At 41.2% G+C, this 21,215-nt stretch overlaps 1 protein-coding gene and 1 long non-coding RNA gene across 11 annotated transcripts in view; one reads left to right on the top strand and one right to left on the bottom strand.

The window, feature by feature from the left end:
• The first annotated feature begins 119 nt into the window (after nucleotides 1-119).
• LOC309542118 lies at nucleotides 120-12,016 on the top strand. Of its 2 annotated transcripts, none has more exons than XR_014224092.1 (3): nucleotides 120-326; nucleotides 10,423-10,580; nucleotides 11,877-12,016. It is a non-coding gene; the product is annotated as an uncharacterized lncRNA (long non-coding RNA). The 2 variants fall into 2 exon arrangements; XR_014224093.1 differs by lacking the exon at nucleotides 120-326 and adding an exon at nucleotides 7,605-7,680.
• CAPRIN2 (caprin family member 2) overlaps nucleotides 6,757-21,215 on the bottom strand; it is a 28,770-nt gene continuing 14,311 nt past the window's right edge. For 3 of the 9 annotated variants that reach the window (XM_082240406.1, XM_082240404.1, XM_082240407.1), the window contains 13 exons: nucleotides 20,960-21,055; nucleotides 19,521-19,649; nucleotides 19,189-19,264; nucleotides 17,956-18,008; nucleotides 17,201-17,296; nucleotides 15,679-15,792; nucleotides 15,027-15,176; nucleotides 14,300-14,483; nucleotides 13,173-13,295; nucleotides 11,945-12,048; nucleotides 9,759-9,822; nucleotides 8,572-8,739; nucleotides 6,757-7,655 (listed from right to left, as the gene is read on the bottom strand). In XM_082240406.1, the coding sequence (XP_082096532.1) occupies nucleotides 7,090-7,655; nucleotides 8,572-8,739; nucleotides 9,759-9,822; nucleotides 11,945-12,048; nucleotides 13,173-13,295; nucleotides 14,300-14,483; nucleotides 15,027-15,176; nucleotides 15,679-15,792; nucleotides 17,201-17,296; nucleotides 17,956-18,008; nucleotides 19,189-19,264; nucleotides 19,521-19,649; nucleotides 20,960-21,055 (1,923 nt within the window). In that variant the 3' untranslated portion in view covers nucleotides 6,757-7,089. Of the gene's footprint in view, nucleotides 7,656-8,539; nucleotides 8,740-9,758; nucleotides 9,823-11,944; nucleotides 12,049-13,172; nucleotides 13,296-14,299; nucleotides 14,484-15,026; nucleotides 15,177-15,678; nucleotides 15,793-17,200; nucleotides 17,297-17,955; nucleotides 18,009-19,188; nucleotides 19,265-19,520; nucleotides 19,650-20,959; nucleotides 21,056-21,215 lie in introns of all 9 variants that reach the window. The other 6 variants (XM_082240408.1, XM_082240411.1, XM_082240409.1 and 3 more) reach the window with 4 other exon arrangements.

Raw genomic sequence — 21,215 nt, 5'->3', positions numbered from 1 at the left:
CGCGTCTCTCCTCCTCCCCGACTCTCTCGCGGTGCCCGAATGGCAGGCGCCATGTTGTTGTACGGAAACGAAACACACATTGCCGAGCCGAGAGAGCGAGAGGGGGCGGTCTAGGGCAGCCGCTCCCGCCCTCTCCCGGCTGTGGACTTTTTACAGATGGGGGCGGCCATGGTTTGTTACGGAGAGCATCCGCTGTAGTTGGAGCAAACGGGGGCTTCTCTCCTTCCTTTCCCTCCTTGGCTTCCAGCTGATATGGGAAAGCAGAGAGGCCGATGCTACGAGGACCTGTTGCTGGGACTTCGCTGGAGGATCCATTGGCCCGGCAGGTTGTGGCGCTTCAGCTCTCCGAAAGTGTCTCACGTGCTCGACAGGGAGTGGCGCGCAGCCCTCCAGCTGCTTTGGGAAGAGATTCCCTCAATCCCAGGCCCTTCCTTATTTTTGGGTACTAGCTAGAGGGAGCAAGCTGGTCCTCACAGGTTGAACTTGACGTGGGTTTTAAAGGGGTGTGACAAAAGTGCGCAAAGTGGATGCTCAAAAAGGCGAAGGCTCTTACGTGAGTGCTTAGGGATTCCTCCCAGCCTTTCGCCTTTCTGCCGCCCCGCTGGGGTTTGGGCAATGCCCGCCCAGCCACCCTCCCAAAAATAAAAGCTGCAACTTGCAGCTTCTAATATGTCATATCCCATTCTATGATCTTCAGCTGCGAACAACTTTGAGGGGAAAACCGCCCTGAGATCTCCGGGTATAGGGCGGTATATAAATTCTAATAATAATAATAATAATAATAATAAGGGAAGCTTACAAATACTGAGGGTGGGGGAGGTAATCAGTCCATGTTATCTTACAAAGTAATATAGGTGCATTAGGCTCATAGTAAAAAAAAGTTATAAGTAGCACCTTAATTTGTTGGTTTCCAAGGTCGCACAAGCCTGCTTTTTACCCAGAATATTTCTTTTTTGCTACAGACTGTGGGGGGAAACGTGATGCTACTGCTTGTTTAGTCTGACCCGCCAAACATTTAAGGTGGTGTGTACACAGCCACACCCATTGTCGTCATCCCCCGCCCAAAAAAATCCAGGGAACTATAATTTCCCCCTCACATAGCTACAGGATTCTTTGTGATAAAAATGTACTTCAAAAGATATTGTGTGTATGCCGAGTACTAGAACATTGGTCCAAAAGAAGTCCACCTAGAAATCTTGTACTCATCACTACAATATTGACACACATTTAGATAAAATTTATGCTGGCAAGAGAAGCACTCTCCTTGTTTTATGTATGAATAAGGGGCATATACACTTTGAGTGGCAGGTAAGGATTTCTTAACTATATGTGAAGCAGTCTCCAGCAGTGTAAGCATAACATAGTCCATTTCAGATCCAGGAGTTCACATAGTGCTGTATTTGTGAGCCAGTTAATCATAGAATTGTAGAGTTGGAATCCCAAGGGACATCTAGTCTTCCAATCCCTTGCAATGCAGGAATCTCAACAATGAAAGTGTAGCAGAGGATATGAATATTGGGTATAGTGTTTGATCTTCAACACAGCAACTACTAAAAAAAAAAGACAAATGCACACTAGCTTTTAAAAAAAATATATTATTAGAGATAGATAATTTATTACGGTCGGAGACCAGCTTATAAAACACACTTGGGGGAATGGTCCCAGAAGGAAAACAAACAATTAAAACAATCTACAACAATAAATTTAAAATTTATAAATGCACCCAGACACCGAGGTCCAGCTCTGAGGGCCTTATGGGGGTTCCCTCAGTGCGAGAAGTGAGGTTACAGAGAACCAAGCAGAGGGCCTTCTAGGTAGTGGCACCCACCCTGTGGAACGCCTTCCCATCAAATGTCAAGGAAACAAACTACTATCCAACTTTTAGAAGACATCTGAAGGCAGCCCTGTATAGGGAAGTTTTTTATGTCTAATGCTTTAGAATTTTTTATGTGCTGTCTTGGCTTGTTTGATTCCTTGTTTATTTGCAGGTGTGGGGTGTGCCACTTCACAACTTCCCCTTGCTCCATGAAATAGCGCACCCTGCACTTGCAGATAAACAAGGAAGCAAACAAGTCAAGACTTTACCATTTTTTTTGAATGCAGTTTTGAATGCACTATAGAATTGTGTTCTATAGTGAATACTGCATTTAGCACCCTTTTCGCATAATGGCATCAGAAGCCAGCAAAAAACATGGTAAAACAAAAGTTTTCAGTATGCACCAGAATTACACCATTTGAATCATGTGTTTTCCAATGGGGAGGCCATTCCATGGAGTGGGTGCCACTGCAAAAAAGGTCCTCTTCCTAGTTAATGCTAAATCCAAGGCTGTGGCACAACCAGAAAGATCTCTGTTGTGCAAATCTATATGGGAGAAGACATTCCTTCAGGTAACCTGATCATTACAAACATTCTTTCACGTGTACTGGTCATCCCCATCACAAAACGTGGGATATGTGTAAAGATAAGGACCTATCCCTTATCTCTTTTTGCTGTATTCAGTAGCGCCTCATATGCAAGGAAATGTGAAGTTTGGGGCTTTACATTATAGAAAAACTAAAGAATGAGCATAAGAGGCATAATAAAAGTTAAATAGGAAGAAAAATATTTACACGCTATGAATACTAGGTGCTGCCGTTCTTCTCCCAACTTCAAGGGCTTCCCAAAAGCACCAAGCTACAGTCAGGAACAGAATGCTAACTATAAGGAATTCCACCCTGACCCAGTGAAGGTGTTCAGTGGGGTAGGAGGAGAGGACATAGAAAAAAGAGTTACAATAAACAAGAGTGCACAAAGGAAGGAAATGTTAGAATTTACCACCAGGCAAGAATGTTACTTGCCCAAAAATGGAAAGAAGTAGTCCCAGCAAAGGAAGGATACAAAAACTTATGGAATATGCAAAAATGGCAAAACTTACTGGAAGAATAAGAAATCAAGACAACAAACTTTTTATAAAAGAATGGAAATGGTTTATTGAATATTTACAGATAAATTGTTAACAGATAAAAACACGAGCAGGATTACTGTAATAACCTGCAGCTACGCAAGAATATATGTTAAAAGAAGATAAATAAATAAGTTTGGATATGCAGAAGATATTAAAAATAAATTTAAGGAATCGCAGAGAAGGGGAAGGAAGTCAAGTTTTAAAATGTCAAAATGATTGTAAAATCAGTGAAATGCATATATCTGAAAAATATAAATAAAATTTAAAAACGGGGTGAAAGAACTAACCATCAATGTCCATTCTCTTTGGGAGAATGGAGTGAATCTGAGTGTGGGTTACTGTATGCAAAGCTGTGTAAATGAGTTTCAGATGCACTGCCTGTTTGTTGGCTTTGCATAGCTCCAAAATGTCTACCCTCCTCAGCTGTGCTTTGGGCAATGAGTGATAGACATTATAGTCCACCACCTGTAAGGCCACAGGGTCCCTCTCCCTGACTTAGGGAGAGGGAGCTCATTAGCTGTCAAGTAAAAGGCAACACTCCCAGAACAACTTGGGAGCTGCGGTCCCCTTTTTCCAGCTGAGACTGCCCAGGTTTTCCCCCCCTCCAAGTTGTCCCTGTACAAGGAAGCTTTCTTAAATCAGAAGTGCTGTTGTGAGGGTAAAATTGCAGTAATTGTACAGGCCGGAAGCAGATTCCCTCCACCTCCCTTTGGGAAAGTAAGGGAGGGAAGTAGCAAACTGCCCCATCTGAAGCTGAAGATCAAATAAACATACAGGGTCACTGTAAAAGACTTACAGTGGGAGAGCAAGCAGGGGTGGAACCTGAAATGTATTTGAATAACCCTGCTTATGGAGAGTGGAAATAGCTCAATTCAGGGTGTGCCTCCACATGATAAACAGGTTAAGAAACCATATGCAAAAAATCTGCAGCTAATGTGGCATGGCAGTGCAACGCACACATACTTCAAGACAAATATGCAGATATAAATCTAAAATCGATTTTATTTTATACCCTGGGACAATAAAATTGCTTATGGCCCCATTAATCCTTGATAAAGGTAAAGGACCCCTGACAGTTAAGTCCAGTCGTGAACGGCTCTGGGCTTTACTGGCTGAGGGAGCGGACGTTTGTCTGCAGACAGTTTTTCTGGGTCATGTGGCCAGCATGACTAGGCCGCTTCTGGCGAAACCAGAGTAGTGCACGGAAGCGCAGTTTACTTTCCCGCCGGAGCGGTACCTATTTATCTACTTGCACTTTGACGTGATTTCGAAATGCTAGGTTGGCAGGTGCTGGGACCGAGCAACGGGAGCTCACCCCATCGCGGGGATTTGAACCACCAACCTTCCAATTGGCAAGTCCTAGGCTCAATGGTTTAGATCACAGTGCCACTCGCGTCTCTTGATACCCACCCACAAAGAAGACTGAAGTACAAGGTTCCATATGCTTACTCACAAATTATCCAAGCAGAGCTCCAGCTGCACTAAAGCTTCCATCCCATTGACCAGTTTTAATATTCCATTCTGACATCTGAAAAACCTTTTAGTTTATACAAAGCAATCCTTCAATTCACTTTTTACTTTAGTTACAAATCCAATTCTATGTACTTTGAGCACTTTGAATGTAGAACAGGCATCCCCAACCTTCAGCCCTCCAGATGTTTTGGCCTACAACTCCCATGATCCCTAGCTAACAGGACCAGTGGCCAGGGATGATGGGAATTGTAGTCCAAAACATCTGGAGGGCTGAAGGTTGCGGATGCCTGATGCAGAACCTTGCAAGGTGGGGGGTTTTTTTGGGGGGGTCCTAGCAGTCTAGTCCAATGTGCGGCTTAAGGGCTACATGCCGCTACCAAGGCCTTTTCTGAGAGTCCTCAGCAACATTTGATGCTCCCCTCACCTGCAGCCCTCGCATACCCTTCCCAAAGCTTAATTAGTGCTTTCCCAGCTTTAGGAAGGAGGTGGAGGGCTCTAGAACCCTGCCAGAGCCTTGCACCTCCTTCCCAAAGCCAAGTACAGTAGCTGTGATGTGTCTCCCAAATTTTGGCCTTGCTTCCTCGTGCACACACACAAGGCAGTGTGTGGCCTGTCGGCTCCATGTTGAAGTACTCTTGTGGCCCACTTAGTATGGAAAGTTGAGCTGCCCTGATCTAAAATGTACCCCAAGGTATTAGCAATGTAATCTGCCTAATTTGCATACTGCTTCAAGAAATGTGGTCGAAAAATAGTCTAAACAACAAATACTATTTGAATAGTTTGAACACTTCCTCTCTCTTGCCCAATATTAGAGCAAGAAGCCTAACCACATGTGTGTGACGCTTACTTCAGATAGTTTGAACTCAAGAGAAGTTAAAGAGTTCATCACCTGAAACAACTGATAGGAAACAATTAGTTTTAGGATGCATTAAAAGCATCCTAACTTTGGTGATTGAAGAAAACATTAAGGGTGTTTTAAGGCTCAGCTTAGCTCTTTGTACCAATATTCACATATGCAGCATTGGCAAGCTTGCAAGATTTAAGCCTTATAAATGAAAACCTTACCTTTAATGCTATGAAACGAGTGGCTGGGACAATTGCCAGTATACAGCCACACAATCAGCTCCAGAAAAATGAATGTAGGACATCCTACAACAAAAGTCTTAAAAGGGTAGGACTTCGTTTCAAGTGAGTAAAGGAAGACATTACCATAAGTGTCACTTAATTAAATCTATTTAAAAGGCTATGCATGAGCTAGTTTTTGTGTTAGTGAGAAGCTGAACACTGATGCAACAGAGCAGTTCTAAAGACTGCTTCATGGGCGGCAGAAGTAGCAGGTAAAGGTTTTATCCTTTAAGATGCAAGTCAGATTCTATGCCCCCCCCCACATGTGCGCACCGTGGGCAGCTATACTAGTATATCCAGCTCTTGCTGTTGAAAACAGTATTCTTGCTAACATGTCAGATGCAACTAAGTGCTAACAGCAGCTCTTAATTTTAACAAGTGTTTCAGCAAAGGACTAAAGACAATTACCCCGTACTACAGAGGCCCATACATCCATGTGTGCAAAAACTAGTCAATGTAGACATTGACCTGAAGAGCTTTCAATTAGTTAAATAGCAGCAAGAAAAAATGAGAACTGGTTTAGAGTGTTGCCCCAGATACAGAAGGACTTCTTTCCAAGTAGCAGCACCGGTAGGTATCAAGGAAGCAGCATTATCAGTAGGACATGGAACTGCCAGAAAACAATTAGGACTAGTAAAATATCACTTGAAATATTTTTGGGATTACATTTACTATTACATTTCCCAGTAGATGTGGAGTTCGTTCTCTCTCTCTCTCTCTCTCTCTCTCTCTCACACACACACACACACGGCAAGAAAGAATGACACTAACTTTGAAGCTTACCCATGTGTTACATTAACATCAGCACAAGCTGACTACACCTGTATAAACTCTATAAAGTCATGGGGAAAGGTAACTTTGAAAGTCATCCAACTTCTTGCTTTGGGCTGTATCCAACCAATTTCTACTTAGAGCTGACCCTTTTAAATTAATGGACCCAATTCAGCCAAGGGCATTCATTTCAGTGAGTCTACTCCAAGACTTAGATTGCATATTTTTATAAGGGAAAGTAAGAACATATGAAGCTGCCTTATACTGAGTTGGACCCTTGATTGGTCATCTAGTTTTAGAAGTCTACTTTGACAAGCAGCAGCCGCATCCTTTTAGGTGGGAGTTATGAGGACTGAGTCTGGGATCTCTTGCATGCAACGCATATACTCTATCATAGAAATGTGGCCCCCTTAGAATGTGCACCCAGCAGTACAGACATTGATACTAAGGCATATTTTTTTATTGAGGCACAAGGCATTGTGAATAGCCTAGACTTGAGGCAAATTTTGAGCAGTGTAGTAAGCTGATAATTACAGTTCAGGGAGAAAAGCAAACATACATTCACAGCTTTACTATCAAGACTACATCAAAACTGATAAAGTGCCACATTTGTGCTGACCCAACTCCATCTCCTAGCAAGACAGTTCACCATATCCCATTTCAGAATTATGTGGGTGTGTTTTAAGCAGTTAATGTGCAGTGCAAAACGAGTCTTCCCAGTTTTCACCTTCCTTCACCAAATTGTTTAGAGCAGATCTATTGTTAACATTAGTATTCAGTCTTGATACAGCACAAATCCTGAGAATGTAGAGTACTTCCAACTACTTCCATAAATAGCTCCTCTATGGAGGCGTAACCAAATCTGGTCTCCCTGAAAAAGCTGGAGGACTGCATGATTACTAGCAGTCTCATGATCTGGAGCACCATCATTGGCATATGCAGATACTAGAATCTCTTCATTTTTCATCAGGTTCACATACAGCGGAACATTCACAGCCAACTTCAGCATATTGAAGAGGAACACATAAGTACCATTCACAGGACAACTAAACCTACCAAGATGGATATTAAAGGCTTCACCAAGATTGTGTAACAGGGAGTCAAATGTAATAGGTTGGTCTAGAGTTCCAGGAGTAAAGTTGGAAGTTCTACTAGCCGAAAAGGCAGCTCTGACTTGCTGTGGGAAGGCATAGATGTGCACAGGTACAAAGGTGGTTGCTTGGCTCGTCACTGGCATATCAACAGGAGTAATGCTGCGTGAGTCACCCTGCCCAGAGTCCCCACTGTCAAAAGTCTCACTGTCACGTTCTGGGCTGCTCACCTGAGAAGAATCGCTCCATCCTGTTGTTGAAGATTATGAGCAATGGTTAGTTCTGACGTAACCTTAAATTCAGTATTTCTAGCACTCGTTTGTTCAAGCTTGCATGTTTCAAGCAGTCGTTAAAAAAGACCTTGTGTATTAGTGACTAGACCGATCCCAGTTAGACTTGTACCTAGTTCTTACAAGTTTTTAATCATTTTTCTTCAAAGTGAGTGTGAAGATGAATACAATGTTAGAGAGGCTTGGGTGCGGGTTTCTCGGCTGCAAAGCAACTCCAGCTTCACTCAGCCAACAAATATACAGCCTCTGGACTGAGTGTGTTCCTCATGCTGCTGCAAGCCAGCTATGCTTTGGTTGCTGTGCTTTATTCATTCTCCCCACCCCATGCTCACCTGCTCCAGTATTTGTTCAGTATTTTAAAAATCTTCTCCACTAATGGCAAGATAACCTCCAAAACACACAGTGGTTCCCTGACTGACAGCAGCTGGTGCTGTGCTCTGAAAAAAGCAGAGCTGCTTCCTGGCAAACACAAGGGCCAGTCTATCAGCACGCTGCAAGTGCAGATTTCCTCTTAACTCAAACAGCGTTCCCACCTCCTTACTCTGAAAACTGAATGTGTGTGTCAGATATGTAACAAGTGCACTTCCACAGCAAGCTTAGCGTTGAAATGATTCAAGCTTCTCTTCACCCAGAAAGAGTAGCAGAGGTTAAGATGACAATGCAATAGTTCTACTATTATGTTTATGGTGAATAAGCAGTGGCTACATGCTCACCTTGGAAATCAAGACAAATACTTAAATATCTAGTTAACAGAAAACACATTTTGGAGGGTGCAATATTCTTACTACCAAGAAAGGACATATCTTATAAATGTGTGTTTATTTAGTATAGAAAACCAAGTTACCAATATCAACTGAACTGTTAATCAACACTAACTGAACTGATGCATCCTCGTGGCCACAAGACTGCTTTCAGACTCTGCTTCCTTCCCATTTCTCTCAGTTTTCCTCAATTCCCTTCTTCTGAAGTATTCTCTAACACGAGTTCTACCTCGAGCTCTACCTGATGAGCAATTCTCTTCCTGTCTGTTTTCTTGTCTGTAACCTAAAATACAGAAGCTTTAAGGATTTTATAAACTCTGCACCAAGCTGCTAATATGGCTAGACTGGAGGAGCAACTTCAGTACTTCTCCTTGATAATCTGAACAAACCATTAGGCCTACTTTAAATCACCTGTGTATAAAGTGGGCTTACTACTGGCTTGAGACAATAGTTACAGTGAAATGGTTGCTCTGAACTGTTTATTTAAAAGCTAGTCTTGGATTCTCTTAAGCAGAGGTTGACAACCTGGTCCCAAATGCCAACTAGTGTGCATGTCAGGATTCTAGGTGGGCAGTAGGGGGTTCTATGGCACAAACTGAATCCTCCTTGCATCGAGCACTGGTGGGCGGTAAGGAAATTTTACCATCAAGAAAGATGCATTAGTGGGCGGTAGGTATAAAAAGGCTGACTACCCCTGCTCTAGAGAATATTTTCTAGTTCTTTTGGCTCATATGACTCTGAGGTATGGAGAAGGCAGAGAGAGAACACTGCCTTTCCATAAAGTTTCCTTTACAGATGGAACAGGACACCAGTGCTGGGCAACTCCCCATCCACCAGAGAAGGCAGAGGGAGCTCTCTCATGGTGAAAGTACCACAGCTGAGAAAACCTTTCACAGTTAAAAGCCAAGTATTAAATAAAAATAAGACAAGAACAAATCCCAGGATCTGCTACAAAGCTGGGATATTTGACCGATCCTCCTTGCTTTGGCAAATGATGAGACATGATCTTCTCTCCTCCATCAAGGAGAGCAGGCTAACTCAACTGAAATGACAACTCTCCCCTTCCCCATCATCAATTTTTAATAGCTCTACAAATCATGTTCCTGGGCCAGAAAGAATTAGATTCATCTTGTGAGCAGAAATGGAGCCCATATGTTGCATAAGACAGTTGATTCCAGCCAAAAAACATATGCGGTGAAAGCACATCCGATTATTGTATGCAGCCCTATGTTGTTTTATTTCAGGTATTAAATAATATCTTGGACAGAACTGCATTTTAAGCAATGTTTGAAGTAAACTTACCTCTTGAGGTTGCCCGGCCACTACTAATACCACCTCGCTTATAGTTCTGCTGGTAATTCAAATCCTAGGAGAACACAAATATTTGTTCCTGTTTAGTCAAGCACCTCCAGACAATATTTACAGCCATATAACATCTACTTCATGGGGAAGGGGAGGGAGAAAAGAAAATTGCTACACAGTGGTACCTCGGTTTTTGAACGTAATCTGTTCCAGAAGAATGTTCGAGTTCCGAATGTTCAAAAACTAAAGCATTTACTTCAGGAAAACTCAATATGGAAGCTGTGTGGCATGTTCGACTTCCAAAAAGCATTCGAAAACCAAAGCAGTTACTTTCGGGTTTTCGGCACTCAAAAACCGAAACATTTGACTTCTGAGACATTCGAAAACCGAGGTACCACTGTACCAGCATTGAAATTTATTGCTGCTTAGTAGACATCAGAAGTAGTTAGTCCAACATACTAAATTTCTACCAGCATCAACAGGATGCATATTAAGCACATATACTTTTAAATTAGAACATTGGTGCAGTACACGCCGCCATGAATTTTACTTCTTATTGGGTGTGGGAGGTGTCCAAGTGGGTTATGATTCCTTCTATTGCTCAGAAGGAAGGAAACATGATCAGATTTCCCCCCTTTCTCTACTGGTGTGGTTCTGTTCCAAGGCAGAGGTGATGCCGAAACAACTTTGTAATATGAGACAGCGTGAGAAACAGAGCGTGCACTGAAGAACAAAGACGAGGAGGAAAAGAATAAAACTGTGTGGCCTGGACCTACTGGTTTCCAAAGCTGAACTTTCAAGAAAAAAAAGGCTAGCTAGAAGGTAAAAAAAATATTCTGAAGCATGTATGTCCAACTTGCAATTGTGTATGAAATGTGGCCTAGTGTGGTGTATGAAAGGCTGCCAATGTGGAGTGTGTCATGGTGTTGGCAGGTGTAATCACTCATAGAATACAGAATGCAAGTCTTTATCCACTAGGATTGAATTAAAGCCTTTCTCCTACTGTAGTTAGGCAGAAGGACATAAGATACTGTTTTGCGTAAAGGCAATTGTGTGGGAATATTGATCTTGAGGACCCAGTCAGCCAGCTTCTGCCAGGCCCACTCAGAGAGGTGAGATGGTTTAAGAGTTGGATGAGGAGAACTGGTTACTGTGTTCCATGGAAAGACAAGCTGCCCTTAGGAACGAAGGTCAGGTCAGTACAGAATATTGCACCGGTGGTCATTGCTGGCAACAGCACTGAGTTCAAGATTCTGTTGTGATGGCCATGAGAAAAAGCACACTAATTGACTGACCAGGGGAGCTCAAAAGGCAGTTTTTATAGTGCATTGATGCCCTTGTGGATACCTCCAGGTGGGGAAACCAGTGGCCTCAGGTATATGTTTTAGGGTGGTGTGACTGGATGGCACTTTGATGCACACCCCAACTATGCATCTCCATCCTTTGGGAGGATAGCTCCAGTCAGGAGCAGTGCTCCAGGGGCACCCACTCCTGAGTAGTATTGGGAGAGGACTCCTGGAGAAAGAATATGATCAAATCTTTCCTGCCTTCAAAGCAGTAGGAGGGGTCATAATCCACTTGGACACCTCTCATGGCCAGCCCTTGCTCCAGTATCACTGCAGCTGACTGAATGTGCTTTATTAAATTGATATGAGTGTATATTCCTTGAAAGTGGAGCAAGTTGTAATACCATTGTAGCTACCCATCAGCACACTGGGAACTCAAAGATAGCTCCATAACACACACATTAACCCAGGCATGGCCAAACTTGGCCCTCCAGCTGTTTTGGGACTACAATTTCCATCATCCCTGACCACTGGTCCTGTTAGCCAGGGATTTTGTGAGTTGTAGTCCTAAAACAGCTGGAGGGCCAAGTTTGGCAATGCCTGCATTAACCCAATAAACTTGAGAGATATAAACGTAAGTCATGTTCTCAGAGTTAGGATGGGAAGCATGAATACTGAATATATTCAGCCCTTTCTAGATGGCATTTCAATTAAAATTAGTCCCTACTAAATGATACATTACAATACTCCTCTCAGTCTGGTAAGTCAAATTTGCAAAGCACCATTAATCTGACTATGTGCAAATAAATACTTGTTCTTTATTCCTGAGCAGAATCCAGGACACCACCACCAAGGGTCATGTATACTTTCGCAAAGCCAAAAGTCTTCCAAAATAATTACCCTGTGAGAATACTGCACTGAAGGATAATCTCTGCCAGGAAGATGCATTTGGCTATAAAGGCCATTAGGAACAGAAGGTGATCCTCTGTAAACTTCAAAACCTGCTGAACAAAATATGAAATCTTTGCTTTAAGAACTAGAATGATTTGACAGATTGATCTCCGTGTCATCCAGTAACGCATTGGAGAACTCTGGTAGTTCCCTCCTAGGGGCAGGTCAAATACCCAATACGTTGCTGAGTACTGAGAGGTTCCGACTCTTATGACATAACTTTGTTTTATGGGTAAAGAGTAACTAGGAAGTTTATCCAGTAATTACAGTGTTAGAGAACTCTTCCTGTGTTAGAAAATTAAGGAGTTTATGACTCACTTTGGCAGCCAGCATTTTCAGGCAAAGGAGCAATGCTCAGTAACTATGTATCTGACTTCAGTTTGAGCACATGCTTACAACCAAAGTTATTTAGGGTCATTAACACTTAAATTGATATTCACCTAGTTTGCTATACCAAATAGCATCCCGGAATTACCACCAACCAAATACATGAGTGCTTCTTGTTGAGGTCAAAATCCAACTAGATATGGACAACAAATACTGCATTTGATCTTTTGGTTCAAGTTTCTTCCTTTTCACATGATACTACTATTTGGTGAAAGTCACTTAAAAAAACAAGACTAACATTGTGGTTGATATGTACGGAGTTATATTGTAACATATGCAATAAACAATTCTTCTCAAAGAAATAAAATTCTTTTTTTTAAAAAACAGCTTAAAAAACAACCCCCTGCTTTTGCTTAAAGTAATGGATCAACTTCATAGATATCTTATTTAGGCACTTGAAAGTTGCCCGTTGAGTGCCTGCCTTTTCAACCTTAAGCTATCAAGCAGCTTACAACAGAGCACCACAAAAGGGTTTGATGTACAGATGCACAGGCAGATGGCTGCTCATGAAATGGGACTTCCCTCCTTCTATTTGTACATGGTGCGCTTACAGCAGAGGAGAGACTAGGAAACCCTGTTGCTCAAGCAACCAACTGCTAACACAGCTTTGATCCAACCCAATATGCCTTACTATTAAAAAACAACAACCATGAGCTAATAAAGTTTTAAAGTTCAGCAGTTTGAATGTTGCCCTTTACTATGTGGTTTTTTTGTATTGGCCAACTATATTCTACTTGTACAATGTTAAGATATATCCACTGGTAAGTATTTCCACAGAAACCATACATACCTTTATAGCCACCAGGAGAGCGATATGAATTGCTTGCTGACCTTCCACCTCGAACGGTACCTCTGACCGATCCACGGCTTGTGACAAAAGGTTGAGGTGGTCTAGAGAAAGTGGGCGTCTGTGCTGCATAAAAGGTGAGAATACCATTGCTTACAGGAACAGCTCCCTCAACCAGGTACTTTTAAAATAGCCTTATAATTTTCAGCATAAAAGCAGGAGTTTCCCTTATTCCTTCACCCAACCTTTAGCAGCTAAAGACTTTCAAGATAGTTTGCAAGTCTTTATTTTGAACAGCTAGAATCATCTCCCCTATTACTGGCAGTTACAATTAACCAAACCACTTCTAGAGCTTTAACAAACTAAAGTTTTACAGATATGTTATCCACCTGCCTCCTTGAAAATCTAATCATGTTTATCATAACAAGTAGTTAATGCAGTTATTTCCAACAATACTTTACTTCATCAAAGGCTGTCACATCAATAATTTGGACTTATTTTTAGAATTTAAATCTATACTCCACCCCTCAAATATAGGACAGTTTGCAGTAGAAAACGTAAGTAGCCAAAGTTAAAAAAAAGAGCAACAAAAGTTGAAAGCCTAAGAAAATCTTCACCTGGCCCAGGAAGATTTAAGGGTGTAAGATTGCAGCTGAATCAGGTCAAAGGCCCTTTTGGTTCAACATTCTGTTCTCAGTGGCCAACTAGATGTCTACCTATTGTCCTAGCAGGGCATGTGAATAATAGTGCTCTCTCCACCTGAGATTTCCAGCAACTACTCTGGTATTCAGAGGCATGCTATCACAGTGGGGGCAGGACACAACCACTGTGGCTATTGACTATTGATAGGTTTATCCTCCGTAGGGTATTGTTAAAGAAACAGTCCCAGCCAGCACAGTACAATTTTTTCACTACGTGTCAGATAAGATCATGTTTCCTTGGAGATGGGCAGTTGGATACTGCCAAGTCATCACTCTTCAGTCCTTTTCTACTTCTGCTTTTATAGCCACTAGCAGAGTGCCTTGAAATCATTTGGGTTAAATATTGTAAGGCACCCCCATTACTGAGGAATCAATCAAGTTGTACTCTTGATGTCCCCATTACCATTCTTGCACTGAGGTTTTCCTTACCATTTGGCAAAGCATCGTGAGAAAAAGCAGTTTGTTCAACATTTTGAGTAGACTGTGGTTTACACTGGGGTGGAGTCTGTGTACTTGCTGTACAAAAATTCTGATTATATCCTGTAGGATGCAAAGAGTTCTCTTTTATATCCCGCTCCCTGCGAGGTGGTAAAGGCGCGTTCACTTTGAACACCTGCAACACAACACACAATTATGCAAAAAAGGGCTATTTTTACAGTGTTTCTATAGGCCACATGCATTATCAAGTCTGCCCCATCTTGTGCTGTGTAGTCTACACAGAGTACAAATTTAAGTATTTTCCATTTACGCTGGAGTGGGGGTGTCTGGTGCCATGGCCATATCACATTCTACCAGGAATTTGCAATTAATTTCAACTAAGTATTAAGACTGGTACTCCTTATTCACAGGGGTTCTAGTCTCAAAGCTGCAGAACTTCAAGTAGGAACTGTAAAACAGCAATTGTATTATTAGGTCTAAATGCAGCTATAAGCATGCAAAAAATAAAGGGATCCCTTCAGGGAATGCTTCTCTTGTAAACTTGTAGTAAATACATCTGCATCTGCTTAAAAATAATAGTTCCTACTAAACATGTATCCTCTATTATACAGGGTGCTCTGTTGTTTCTGAGGAGACCCTGGATTTAGCTTCTCCTTGTTTATGCCTAGCTTTTGCCCTCCCATCTAATTGCATTCACCTAGACAGCCAATGTACTTACAATCTGCACAGCCTGAAAGGGAGGTGCTTTCATGCTAACACTACTACTTGGGGAAGGAGACTGGAAACCCTTCCCTTGGGGTACTGGTGACATGGTAGTTCTTGATGGAGTCAATGATGTCTCTGATTCACTTGAAAGAGGAATAGGAACCTTAAAGGAAAAAATAGTAATATTCTATTGTCATGCCAATGGGAAAGCCATTTACACTGTTAAACCCTATGCTGTCAAAACACCAGCAGTTTCTGCAAGCCAATGGTTGGGCATATCAAAGAACAGAATAGCTTCTACTTCATTTGCTCTTGCTGTGCATTTGGAATTTCCATTAGTCTCTGCTGACTATGTCAAACATGTTTGAGCTAGATGTGTTACCACTTCAAACATTTACATACAGAAGTTTAACATGATGGAGATCCTTATGGCAATGAACTCGCATTTTAACACTTACTAGTTTTCATTTTCAGAGATCAACATTATATAGCAAAGGGATAGCAAACATGGTCCCCCTCCAGTTGTTGTTGGACTACAACTCTCATCATCCTTGACCAGCCATGCCAGCTGGGGCCAACATTATCAAGGGAACAATATTTACCACCCCTGCAATAACGGCACACTTTTTTATCAGTCAAATTCTTACAGTATGTGTCAAACTCACCTGAGAAATTTCAGATTTTTTAGGCTTTAATACTTCAGCAATCTCTTTGCTTATCTGATAAAAGGACTGAGGTGGACTGAAGTTCTCAGACTCTTGAGAATTTGTAACAGATGTCTAGAGACATAACCAGATAGTTACTAATTACTTAAAATGGAAATAAATGCTTGCAAGAAAGATTACGCATGGTATTTTGGAAGATGCTGGGACTCAGTTATTACAGAAAGTATATCCTCTTACTACATGCCTAGATATCAATATTGAAGTTAGGTAAACTCTGAAATGAATCCAAGGCTGCAACCCTTACATCATTCCACCATAATGATCAACTGGCAAAAATACATTTGCTTCTCAGTCAATACTGCATGCATCAAATAACTGTTGTATTTCACTTAATTTCCTTCCCCACCAAATATCACCTAAGAGGAATGAAGTTAGTGCAAATTCACTAGAAGTGAATTCCCCGTTGTTTCAACTACAAGCCAGCTGTTAAGTATTCATATCGTGTGCAAAAAATGATAATAGTCACTTCCTTATTCAATAGCTATCAGTAGCTTTAGCACTGTAAATTGACATATTCTGGTTTTCAGTTTCCCTTGTATAACACAACTAGAGCTGCATCTTAATTGGCAAAGTACCAGTTGCAAGATCAAGCTACATCTTCAGCTACTACAATCATTTAACTTCCAAGCAATAGTGGTACCTCGGGTTAAGTATTTAATTCGTTCCGGAGGTCCATTCTTAACCTGAAATTGTTCTTAACCTGAAGCACCACTTTAGCTAATGGGGCCTCCTGCTGCCGCCAGAGCCCGATTTCTGTTCTCATCCTGAAGCAAAGTTCTTAACCCGAGGTACTATTTCTGGGTTAGCGGAGTCTGTAACCTGAAGCGTATGTAACCCGAGGTACCACTGTATATCTAACTATATTATAATTAAGCAAATATATTTATTTGGGGGAAATGCTTCAAAGAGACCCAGGGCCAATCCACCTATTTTTTGATAGACAGACAGGGTGGTCAGCTCAGTTTCATTGAATAATTTGCCTTACTGAAAACTGTTCAAGTTTATATTATCAGAATTTCAATTTACTGAAGTGTTATCTTGTAAATGTAAAAACTCTGTTATAGGGATACATATGGGTAAATTCCAAGCCTGGTTCACACATCACATAAAACCGCTGTTAACTTTAAACTATGCCTTAATGTGAACAAACGGCATGTTGGTTCATACTACTCAAGACCCTGCTTTGCTCCTCCTCAACAGTACAACAGCAGGGGGGGGAGGGGGGGAGTTGGCTTCGTTTGATATGCCTTCTCCCAGTAGGGACTTTTCTCAAAGCCACACCAGCATTTGCTGCACACCAACCTGTCACATTCAGTATCACCTGGCATAAGCTGCTCCCAATGTGTGCCTGCCCCATTTCTCAGAAATACCAAACGAATGAAGGTCAGAAATAGGCACCCCCTCATTAGAGGGCAACAAGTTAATCAGGATCAAGGGCAAACTCTAAAGAACAATCAGTAACCTGTGGTGTCGCAAGTTCAGTTTCTGATCCAGACAGTGTATTGTCAGAAGTTAAGGAGGTGATTGAGCCATGCAAGGCTATGGGAGAAGCAGCAACCTGTCAATAGAGGGATATACAATGTAATATATAATGCAACGTACAGTAGACTTCATAGTTTGAAAAAATTCTTGAAAATATTACTTAGGACTTCCAGTTTTTGCTGCCATGGTGAACAGCAGTTCCCACAATAGCAGACCCTGGGCATGCAGCCAATTAAGGATAATTTGAGAGTAATTATACTTGCAAACCCACCCCCCGCTGGGTTGGAGGGGGGAGAGCTCTCACTTGCAGATCGTCCAGTACCTGCCTCCCACTCCTGCGGAATGCATCCAAGTTGCATGGCACACACATCAAAAGCCCCACTACTCTCTTGGAACAAGTTGCATGGTTCTTTAGGTCCTAGCCACTGTGCCTCCTAAAAACTGTTTAAGCCAAAATGGCAAGCCACATTTATACCCCCATCTTTTTAGAAAGTTACTCAAGGCCAGGCATCCCCAACCTGCAGCCCTCCAGATGTTTTGGCCTACAACTCCCATCATCCCTAGCTAACAGGACCAGTGGACAGGGATGATGGGAATTGTAGTCGAAAACATCTGGAGGGCCTCCAGATGGGGATGCCTGCTCAAGGCAGTTTATGCAGTCAAGATACAAAAATACATTCCAAATAATCAATGCATGTTTGACACGCATTGTGACAAATGGCTTACCACTCTTACCTGAACCGGTTCCTCAGGGAAATCATTTTGGCTTGAAAGTTGTTCATTAGGTGCTACAAAATATGGGAACATTTGGTTATGCCCTTTCTACACATGAAACTGCTTTTCAAATATCAGAGTTGAACTACCACCATTGTATGCCTGATGCTAGATAATCTATTAAGTCAATGCTAACATATAAGGTTTTATAAATATATATGTATGTTTACTGATACTTGAAAATGGAGTTGTAAAAAGTCAGCAAGATGTACAAATCAAAATAAAATAAAAACCATAATAACTGTGACTGAGTGGAGTACAGAGGTTGTTTACATTATGTTCATCTTTATATTAAGTAATAAATATGGAGCGACTGTCCAGAGTTGACATCTGAATGAAATCAAATCACAAGCCATCAACAACAACAAAACATCAGCTGAGAAAGGGGACAGTCCGAGACATGTCTAGGCCAACCAAAGAGTCTGCTGGGAGGAAGGGAGGTAAATACTCCCTCTATAGTGATGTATGAGTCATTGGAGTTTTGTACTATACAATATTGTTGGTTATTAAAGTTGTAAATAGAAACTATACTATTTCAAAATATCTGCAGTGGTAAAGTCAGATGCTCAGACAATACAATTCCCCATACACTCTCTAACCATCCAGTATGTGTAGGACCAACAGAAAATCTCACTTGAGGTTTTACATTTAAGAGAATTAGTTCTCATTTAGTGACTATTTGTGTCAAGATCAAGGCCCAAGTTTCAAAGTTTTAAAAAGTGAAATTCAAAGATAAAACTTTTGAAGAAATTTCTAACAGGAAGAATTAAGTTCTGCTCCAGTATCAAGCAAAATTTTGGATGCAATGTAATTTAAGATAATGTGTTTCACAATTTACTGCTTAATAGAAATAGAGGCTTTAAGAAAATAATGAATTAAATTAAAGTTTATCTCTTTTTTAACAGTATATCTCTGCACAATCTGCATAGTGTGTCTATTTATTTCTGGTGGTGGTTGAAGTGACCATAATGGTTGTAACAACAACAAAAATTGAATTTAAATTAAAGTTTGCATACAATACTTCTAAGATATACCATGAAGTATTAATCTCACCTATCGAACATCTTTGTCACATAGATTTAATAATTTGTTGCTATGCCAGTCTTTTCTGCTTTATGAAAGTGCTAAGAGATTCCTAGAACATGAAACAAAATAGGATCTTCCTTGTTCACCATTAACCACAATTATGATTACCTGTGGAATCAACTGAAGGTGCTTGTGATGAACAAATGGCACGTTGTGAAGGTTTATCAAAATCCAGTAAAGACTCCTTAAAAACAAAAAAGTTACAAGTCTTGCACTCTTGAAAAAAACAATAATCTATTCAGAGATGAATAAAAGTTTACATGTTTTGTGGTGCATTTTAACCTCTGAAAATTGCCTTCAGCAATTAAAAACATGTGCCATTAAAATATCTGAGACCTTAACACCAACTGATGCCCTCCTTTTCATTTTTTCCTTGCGCTCACCATCCGTTAGGTACCTATCATACTCCCCCAAACTCCATGTTATCCAGGACAACTTACTTGCATGAAATTATAGGTCCCTTGTATTTGAGTCATCAAGTCTTGTAGTCTTTCCCTTCTTAATATTGGATCCTTTGGAAGACTAGTAGAGCAAAACTCTGCAACTGGTTGATGAACAGGTTTAGGTGCCTAATAATAATAATAATAATAATAATAATAAAAATAAAATAATAATAATAATAATAATAATAATAATATAACAACAACAACAACAACAATAATAATAATCGCTGAGGAAAATGTTAGTTGAACTATTCAGAGTAGGCAAGATTCCCAGAGTGCTTTTTCCAGTATGCTACTGTATGGGTTAAAGCATGGATAGGCAAACTAAGGTCCGGGGGCCGGATCCAACCCAATCGCCTTCTACATCCAGCCCATGGACGGTCCAGGAATCTGCGTGTTTTTACATAAGTAGAATGTGTCCTTTTATTTAAAATGCATCTCTGGGTTATTTGTGGGGAATAGGAATTCGTTCTCTCCCCCCCCTTCAAAATATAGTCCAGCCCCCCCCCAAGGTCTTAGGGACAGTGGACCGGCCCCCTGCTGAAAAAGTTTGCTGACCCCTGGATTAAAGGCTTTGTTGGTGCTGAAGTCAACTTGCAAAACACGAGTAGCCAACATGGTACCTTCTAGTTGTTGTAATCCAACTCCCACCAGCCAACAGGGCCAGAGGTCAAGAGCAAGGCAAGCTGTAGTCTACAACATCTGGAGATCACCATGGTGGTTACCCCTCCAATCAATAATATTCTCCCAATGTACATCTTACATTTTACTTTAGGCTTAAATTCTAAACACTGTTACAATGGAGAAAGACCGCGGTGAACAAAGTAGGAGCTACTATTAAATAAACACATGGGACTGTGCTGCAGGTACACAATTTCAAGTCAAATAAAAGGGAGGATCCTAGAGCCAAGTCCCGAAAATGGCATTTTCAGAATACGAGCTCCTTTTCAAGTTACTATTTTGACAGGAGGTCCATTCATACCTTCCCTGAAGTAGACCTCTTCCTGATATTAAAATTAAAAATTTCCAGATTTTTAAACACTGATCTACTACTAAGGCTATGAATTGATTCCTAAGACACTCAGAACTTAGGAAGCTGCCTTACAGAGGGCAGGCCACTGTTCTGTCTATCTCAGTAATGTCTGCACTGACTGGCAGCAGCTCACCAGGAATTCAGGCAAGGGTCTTTTCCCAGTCCAACCCAGAGGTGCCAGGAATTGAACCTGTGGCCTCCTGCATGCAAAGCAGATGCTCTACCACTGAGCCAAGGCCCTATGTAACAACTTAAAACAGTTTTTCTTTGGTTTCAAATTCTCCTTTCCCTGGGAAGATTCAAAGTGGATACTTCACACAGGAAGTATTCCAGCTGTTCTCAAGATTCTAAGTTTAAGCATTTTGAAGCATTTCCTATGATCAGTATGGCCAAGAAAGCAAACCTGAAGGCTGTTTTCAAAGCTCCTAGGTAGTTTACAAGGTTCTCCAACAGATGCAGCATCAATGCCTCCTTCATTCACTCCATCTGTCTTTTCATCCTATGTAAAATAAGAATTCCATGTACTGTATTAGATTATTATAATATGACTTAGCAATGTACAACTTTTACATAAATACACCACAGACTCCGTGTTCTACACAAAGTATCAGATCAGATTTTGAAAGCCCCATTACCTAATGGCATTTTACTGTAACCAC

The sequence above is a fragment of the Podarcis vaucheri genome (assembly GCF_965113315.1).
Source record: "Podarcis vaucheri genome assembly, chromosome: 10".
In the NCBI taxonomy this organism is placed as follows: domain Eukaryota; kingdom Metazoa; phylum Chordata; class Lepidosauria; order Squamata; family Lacertidae; genus Podarcis; species Podarcis vaucheri.
The sequence above is the reverse complement of the archived record's forward strand: the minus strand, read 5'-3'. Positions and strand labels throughout refer to the sequence as shown.